Consider the following 9,011-nt stretch of genomic DNA (forward strand, 5'->3'; position numbering starts at 1 on the left):
GTGATTTTTTAGATTTTTTGGTGCCAAAATTTGGTGGGAAAAATTGAGGTAAAATTTTGATGTGTGTTACTTAAACTAATTTTTTTATTGTATATATGGATTTGACACCCTGGAACACCCCTAGGGCACTTTGATTGTGCATAGGTTACTCATCAAACTTATAATTTCAATAAATTCTTGTTGTATTTTAAAGAAATTAAATCAGAAACACCGACTGGAAAAGCTTCCAAAAAATCCCACTAAAAATAACTTGTTAATTAATTGTGAGAATATTGTAGTTTTTTATTTTTTTATTTTTATACTTTTTTCCTTCTTATAATTATAATTAAAACTCCGTAAAATTAATTAATTTTTATGTATTGTTAAATTTTTTATTTTTTATTTTTTTTTAATTTTTAAAATATTTGATTTGATATAATAATTTCCAATTTTTTTAACGAACTTTATAGATTATCATAAATATTTAAAAGATCAAAGCTATTTAACCATAAATTGGTTACAATATAAGAGCTCGTTTTCTTTGGAGGTAAAGAAACATGTTAACGATCCAAGACTTAGAGGTATGTATTTGGGAGGAGTGAACGCCTGCCCCCTTACGGACCACCAACGAGTTATTCCAGGTGACATGGTTTTCATTGAGTAATAGTGATGAGTCAACATGCATTTGCAATGAGCAACCAGAGATGATTGTCCTCACTACTGATTTGACAACTTAATTATGATAAATTTTTTCACTTATAAAAAATATAACTATCCTTATTACTGATTTGACAACTAAATTATAATAAAATTTCTCACCTATAAAAAAAAATAAAAAATAAATAAATAAAAGAAATTAACCGTACTCAGGCATTTCAATTCGATTTGGAATAAAAAAATGTCAAACCCACAGATATGTTTTAATTCTTCTTGAATATCTGGTTTGACCAGAGGTTCATATGTTCTTAATTGTCTTCGTCATTATCCTTTGTTTTGGATTTATTCCATGTTTTGCATGGTGCACTGGCATGTAACAGGGCTTTTTCATTTCCCATTACTTTTTTGTATTTACATATTCCAAAAAATTCACAGATGAGACATTGATAAAAACTAGGAGGTGACTATAAAACAAATTCAATAATAAAATATTTATATAGTAATCAATTAATTATTACTTTAATAAAGAAATATTATTTTAAAATCAAAGATACATTTTAATTGAAAAAAAAATACCCCATCCACGGCTAAACATATAAAAGGAATAGGCTAAACATATAAAAAGAATAAACTGATCATCTTGATCCTAATATATACCTATAATATTTTTATATAATAATTAATAAACATTAAATATTGAAATGAGTGGATTCCTAACACCGAGCTTATTGCTGGGGTTTGTTTGTCGTGGTGAAACAATTATCGCCAAACCCACGCCCTCCGCGTTGCGTATATTGGTAAGAACCTTTATCTAAATTTCCAGTCCCACGTGGACCATATCCATGGTCAACTCACAGATCCGATCAAAGACGTCTTCTAGGAGGTCCCGTCGGAGTTCAGACACCATTTTCACGAGGGAAATGATGATTACTAGGGTAAGATTTTTGGATTCGGTAAACAATTGCAGGAAGCTCAGGAAATGTTCCAAAAAAATCTAGTTTTTGGGGTTGAATGATGAAATTACGTTGATAACTGCAAATTTTTAGAGGCAGCACTTAAAAGCCAAGAAATTTGCAATGGAGGAGCTTTTATCACAGATTGTAGCAGCAAGAAAGGAGACCGAGGAGATCGGTAAAAGTAGCCACATAGCAGAGCAAGCCTGGAATACTGATAGAGAGAACCTTTTGTCTCTGTTAGGCAGATATGAGAAAAGATTTGAAGAGATGTCTATGCAGAACAAAAGGGCTTTACTTCAATATAAAGCAGAAAAGATCGTGTTGGAATCCAAGTTCAATGAATCAAAGGCAAGGGCTCAGGAATTAGCCGAGAAATTTGAAGATGACAGACGTTTGTGGGATTCTGAAAAGGGGAATTTGGAAAGCATTGTTGCAGAGCTGCAATCAAAGCTTGATTCGAAGGATAGTGAAATGGTATTATTGAGTCAGAAAAATACAGAGCTAAGCAGTGAAGCAGAGTACTTGAAGGCCCAGTTGATTGACTATAATGCTACACTGGCTCACTTCGAATATGAAAGGGACCAAAATGAGAGGCTTCTGCATCGATATAGGACAGAAAATATTGATATGCCATCCGAGTTAAATGAATCAAACTTGGGAAAGACTCGGGATTCTGTCAGAAAAATTGAAGAAGATCGCTGTTTGTGGGAGGCTGAAAAGAGTACTTTAGAAGGTCTTATTGCAAAGTTACAAACAGAACTTGATTTGATGGCTACTGAAAGCGGATTAATGGCCCAGAGAAATACAGAGTTAAGTACTGAAGCAGAATCATCGAAAGCCCAGTTGAATGTGTCGGAATCCGAGTTGAATGAATGCAAAAGAAAGATTCATGAATTACTCAAAAGAAATGAAGAAGATCGGCTTTTGTCGGATAAGGAAAACATAAATATGGAAAACACTCTTGCAGCGCTGCAAACAAAGCTTGAGTTGATGGCTAGCGAAAAGGGGTTATTGAGCAAGAAAAATAAAGAGCTAAGCACTGAAGCAAAGTCCTTGAAGGCACAGTTGAATGACAATAACGCTAGACTAGCTCAGGCAGAATATGAAAAGGAGAAAAATGAGAGGCTTCTACATCAGTGTAGGGCAGAAAAGATTGATTTGCAATCCGAGTTAAATGAATCCAAGGGAAGGACACAGGATTTGGTCAGAAAAATTGAAGATGATCTCTTTTTATGGAGTATTGAAAAGAGTAATTTGGAAGGAGTTATTGCAAAGCTGCAAAAGAAACTTGATCTGATGGCTAGTGAAAGTGGATTAATGACCCAGAAAAATACAAGGCTAAGCACTGAAGTAGAGTCATTGAAATTCCAGTTGAATGCAGTGGAATCCAAATTGAATGAATCCAAGAGAAAGACTCAGGAATTAGTCAAGAAACATGAAGATGATCGGCATTTGTGGGATGATGAAAATAAAATTTTGGAAAGCACTCTTTCAGAGCTGCAAACAAACCTTGAGTTGATGGCAAGTGAAAGGGCATTATTGAGCCAGAAAAATAGAGAGCTAAGCACCGAAGAAAAGTCCTTGAAGGCCCAGTTAAATGACTGCAATGCTAGGCTGTCTTGTTTCGAATATGAAAGGAAGAAAAATGAGAGGCTTCTACATCAGTGTAGAACAGAGAAGATGGTTTTGCAATCTGAGTTGAATGAATCCAAGGAAAGGACTCAGGATTTGGTCAAAGAATTTGAAGAAGATCGTTGTTTGTGGGTTGCTGAAAGGAGTTATTTGGAAGGCGTTGTTGCAAAGCTGCAGCAAAAACTTGATTTGATGGTTAGTGAAAGTGGGTTAATAACCCAGAAAAATACAAAGCTAAGCATTGAATCAGAATCATTGAAAACCAAGTTGAATGCATTGGAATCGAAGTTGAATGAGTCCACGAGAAACACTGAGGAATTATTTAAGGAACTTGAAGAAGATCGGCATTTGTGGGATGAGGAAAAGAAAATTTTGGAAGGCACTCTTTCAGGGCTGCAAACAAACTTTGAGTTGGTAGCGAATGAAAAGGAATTTTTGAGCCAGAAAAATAGAGAGCTGAGGGCCGAAGAAAAGTCCTTGAAGGCTCAGTTGAATGACAGTAATGCTAGACTATCTCACTTGGAATGTGAAAGGGATAATATTGAGAGGCTTCTACGTCAGTGTAGAACAGAAAAGACTGATATGCACTCCGATTTAAATGAATCCAAGGGAAGGATTCAGGATTTGGTCAGAAAAATTGAAGAAGATCGTTGTTTGTTGGTTTCTGAAAAGAATTATTTGGAAGGCATAGTTGCACAGCTGCAGAAAAATCTCGATTTGATGGCAACTGAAAGTGGATTAATGACCCAGAAATATACAAAGCTAAGCACTGAAGTAGGGTCATTGAATTCCCAGTTGAAATCATTGGAATCCAAGAGAGAGACTCAGGAATTACTCAAGAAACTTGAAGATAATCAGCATTTGTGGGATGGGGAAAAGAAGAATTTGGAAGGCAGCCTTGCAGAGATACAAACACACCTGGAGTTGATAGTTAGAGAAAGGGGATCCATGGGCGAGAAGAATATGGAGTTAAACAATGAAGTGGAGTTCTTGAAGGCCCAGGTGAGTGAATATAACACTACACTGGTTTGCATGCAAGGCCAGAGGCAGGTGTTGAAGGATGAGTTTGCCAGCGATGAAGAGAGGTTGGAAGCTTTGCTTACAACAACTACAACAATGGAAAATGAAATTAGCAGCCTTCATCAACAGGTGAATGAAAAAGTCCAACAACAATCAGTTTTACTTCAGCAGTACAAGGTAACAGAACATTCTCTTAAACAGCAGAATGAAATGCTACAAGGAGAGGTGGGCAGTACCAGGTGTTTGCTTGAAACACAAAATCAGAGAGTTGAAGAATTGATTGTCGAGAAAGGTAGACTTAACAAGCAGGTTGAGGAGTTGAGTAAGAGAATTGTAGAGTTGCAGGCAGCACATATCAAACTAGGGCAGGAAAAGGAAGAGCAGAGGATGGCATTTGAATCACTACATGCAGAGCTGGCCAAGAAATATAGACAGGTTGAGGAAAAACACTTTCAATTGTTGAAAGACAGTGAAGAACAAGGAAAGATGTTTAAGTCATTGCAGGGAGAGAATGCTTCTCTTGGGAGTGAGAAAATTTTTCTTCTTCAGAGTCTCAAGGAGGAAACTAAGAGATCTGAAGAAAATTCAAAGAAATATTTGAAGAGCGATCAGAGAGTGTTGGACCTAGAGAGCCAGTCATTGGGATTGCAGACAGAATTGGCGGCAACAAAGTTAAAGTGTGATGGAATAACTGCTGAACTGAATAAGATCAAAGAAGATATGAAAAAATTATCAAATGATTCATTCGAGATCCAAAAAGAAAAGGAGTCTTTACATATGGCACTGTTGTCAGAAATTTCTAGAAATAAAGCACTTCAAGAACAGTTGCTGTCAACAAAGTCTTCTTTGGAAGAAATGAAAGAATCTGCTTCCAAGCGTGAGCAGCAAATAGCTCAACTAGGTAGCCAGATTTTAGCTGTTGCAAAGGAAAAAGATGGTCAAATCATTGATATAGAGAGTCAGCTTCTAGCTATAGTAGAGGAGAAAGGATTCCAGTTAGCTGGTTTACAGGAACAGCTTTCATCACTTGCTGCTGCAAAAATGTTACTTGATGAGGAGAACACTTCTTTGAAAACTGAATTGGATAAAAGAACATTGATATCAAAGGAAGAAAAGGTACGCTTTATGGGCAGATTGACAGAGTTGGAAACAGCCTTGAATTCTCTCAACAAGGATCTTGAGTCTTCCAGGGCCATAGCAGAGGAAAAAGAGGGCAAACTAGTTGATTTACAGTATCAACTTTCTTACATTGCAGAGGGAAAGATGCGCCTTGAGGACAAGAACAACTCTTTACTCGCTGAAGTGAATAAATGTACAATGGTTTCAGAAGAAAATGTCCGATTACAGAACAGAATAAAGGAACTGGAGACTGCTCTGTACTCTCCCAACAAAGATATTGATTCCAGAGATGTTCGCCTCCAAAAGTCCAAAGAGCACAAACCTTTGCAGGGGAAGTCACTTGCGCTAGAAAATGGAAAACCAAATGCTGTGCATGAAAAGCCAAAAGTAAATGGTGGCCCTGAAAAACAGACACCAAAACCACTCGCTGAAAAGCAAACACCGCCAAAGCCCCTGCCTGAAAAGCGAACAGCAAAGCAGGTACCTGAAAAGCAAAAGAAAATATGGCTGTGAAGATTGGTTAGATTGACATGGAACATTCTTTGTTATTCTTTTTCACAGTAGGATCAAAGTATAGGTTGTACAGTATATTCTAGAGGTTGTACACTGTGTCAAGGTATGTGTAGTTTTATGCAGAACCATTATGTTTCAACCCTTTTTATAGCATAATATACTGTTTTCTTCCATCAATCAGGGAAGATACATATTGTGAGTTGCTATCATTAGCAAGTACTCAGCGATGACAGTAAATGTCCTATAAAAAAATTGCAGGATTGATTAATATAATGATTGACATGCGGCGTCGGCCAAATTTGTCAAAACGCATGCGAGATGTTTCTGCGATCCAAATTGCTAGATGAATGATCTCTCTGATATGTTCATTTTCTTCTTTTTGCATTTTGGCAGTAAAAGAGTTTGCTTTTCTAATGTCTGCTTTGCCACCAATTTGATTTTTAATTTATGTCAAATGGACTTTAGAATTATAAGAATCATTATATGTGAAGTATAGCATTATAAGCATCATAGAGGTTAATTACGGTTAAATTTATGTATTTTGATATTAAAATTTTATTTGAGTAGGTTTAATTACGGTTAAATTTATGTATTTTGATATTAAAATTTTATTTGAATAGGTTTAATGGTTAAGAGCATGTTTTGTTTTTAAGAGATTATATGTTCAAAATCGGAGAAGTAGAGTAAGTATGCTTTCATAGAATTAGCAGTAAAATCATTGCGTGAAAGTGAGTCTCTTGTCTCACAAACAAAAAATCTCATACACCAATTTGATGTCTAACTTGACCATAACTTTAAAATTAGATAATAATAATAATAATTATTTATTTATTGTTTTGTTTTGAATAAATTTATAATTTTAATAATTTTTATATGGAAATTTATATATTAAAAAATATATATATAGAAGTGTTAATAACTTTATGTAAATTCATATATCCTATTAACTTTTTATTTAATAATAGTATAACTAACTATTAATTTAATAATTATTTAAATCCATAACTTTAACTTATTTTAATTTTTAATTAAATATAGTTATGTTTCTTTTTCCCTGAGTCCAGTCCATCTAGTTGTTTCCTAGTCAATTATAGCTGTTAGCTAGTCAATATAGCCGTAGCCGTTGCCTGGTAAAAAATTATATAGCCATTGGATGTTCTGCTCTGTCTATTTAACATGCAACCTAGATCTGATTCTTCAACTTGTCCTCACGATGAACCACACTCGTTGGTTCCAAATACCTCCACAAATGAAATATCATGTGATTTACGCGGAAAAATATCTCATAAACTTGATATAAAGATCACAAAAACCTCAATTCAACAATAAAAATTTATATATTAACCATTTACTCAAAAATTTACAAAAACACATTAAAAGATTTATAACTTTACTAATTTTACTCTTTACTAAGAATTTTCCAAAAACCTATAAAACATAGTCACTGATGACCTAACAATTAGCATGTGAGAACATGGATGGGAAAAACATGTATGAAGCATAGCTTAATTCTTGATATCCACAACCCACGTGGGAGAGACCTTGCACGGGGATATATGAGTTGTATCCTTGAAGGTGTTAGCATAGATTTTAATAAGTTAATTTTCATAAGTTTTAATAAGAAATAAGTTCAGCATTCGTAAAAATTTCATATATATATATATATATATAAAAGTTTTTATAAATATAAGTTTTCATAAGAAATAAGTTAGGAGAGACATTGCACGGGGATATATGAGTTGTATCCTTGAAGGTGTTAGCATAGATTTTAATAAGTTAATTTTCATAAGTTTTAAAAAGAAATAAGTTAAAGCATTCATAAAATTCTCTTTTATATATATGTGTATATATATAATAAGTTTTTATAAGAAATAAGTTGAGCGTTGAGAAAAAATAAAAATAAAAATTTTGTTTATATAAATAATATAAAATTTTTATTAAATGTTTGTATATATAAATAGGTAAGGTAATTGTTTAAACTTTATATTGATAATTTAAGAAATTTAATCTCTTATTTATAGTTATTTTGTTTTAAGGGAAATTAGATCAAAGGCAAAAAGTTGTTGTTTTGTAATACAAATTATAGATGGAAATAATATCCAAAAATTAAAAATTTGAGTAAATTGTGTTGCCCCACAAGAGGAAAACTAACAATTAAGAGACTCAAAATATGACCAGTTTTATTGGAATGCCTAATGAAGATAGCTCTAGTAGTGCTAAAAAGAAAAATACCATTCCCTCTAGAGGAGAGACAAAGCCTTAAAATGGCAAGCATGGCAACATGGATTCTAAATTATTGAAGCATAAAACAATAGAAGACCTTGAGCATCATGAAGACAAGGAGGTATCCAAGTTGATAGGTTGATTCGCTCCTTTGTTGCATAGAAGCATCAAGGATCCTAGAGGCACACCATCTCCAAACAAGCTAAACAAACCCCCATGTCTAGCATAAGCTCCTTTAGCTCCACAAGTTTATGCAGAAGATGGTCATGTGGTTCATGTTTGTCAAGGAGAACCTTTCCCAATAAAAGCTTAACTTGCCAATAAAGGTCAACCATATGGAGATAGTCGTTTTGGTGGCCCCTAATGTTTTCGGCGATCGAAATCCATGTAGCCACACCATCCAAAATTTCTGAATCTAATGCGGTATGTCTTGCCTGGCACACCTCTGCTTTAAATCTATTTATTTTTTATTGAATTGTAGGCAAAGTATAGATTTAGTAATAATGAGTTGAAGATTTAGCTCAAAAATGAGCTTGAGAACTGCTAAGGTTTCCATAACCACCACTCTCCCTATGAGAGTAGACACGCTCATGTTGTTTGGTCATCATTGTCGGGGGAAGGAGAAAAATTGTAGAGTTGAGAAGGTGGAGCATAGAGGGATTTAGAGTGTAGAAACTAAAGAAGAAAGAGAAAGTATCCCATAAAGTACGTTTTGAGACAAAATGGAACAATGTGTGGCCATCCTCGTCAAATAGAAACTACGAAGGAAAGATAAATGCTAATGGAGGGAGGTAGAATGCGTGGTAGAATGAGAGAAACGAAGATGAAGAGCTCCAAGCAAAATCCATGACAACTGGAGGAAACAACTTGCATCGAAGTAATCAAAGTGTAATATAAACCCAAGGCATGAAC

At 34.4% G+C, this 9,011-nt stretch overlaps 1 protein-coding gene across 1 annotated transcript; it reads left to right on the plus strand.

The window, feature by feature from the left end:
- The first annotated feature begins 1,535 nt into the window (after window positions 1–1,535).
- On the plus strand, window positions 1,536–6,201 carry LOC149190060 (uncharacterized). Its single transcript, XM_089412011.1, has one exon. The coding sequence runs from the start codon at window positions 1,713–1,715 to the stop codon at window positions 5,874–5,876; it is 4,164 nt and encodes a 1,387-aa protein (XP_089268137.1). The 5' UTR covers window positions 1,536–1,712; the 3' UTR covers window positions 5,877–6,201.
- The last annotated feature ends 2,810 nt before the right edge of the window (window positions 6,202–9,011 follow it).

Source organism: Pinus tabuliformis, chromosome 3_1, assembly GCF_031772625.1.
Source record: "Pinus tabuliformis cultivar Carrire ecotype Pingquan chromosome 3_1, CPIR1, whole genome shotgun sequence".
NCBI classification, from domain to species: Eukaryota; Viridiplantae; Streptophyta; class Pinopsida; order Pinales; family Pinaceae; genus Pinus; species Pinus tabuliformis.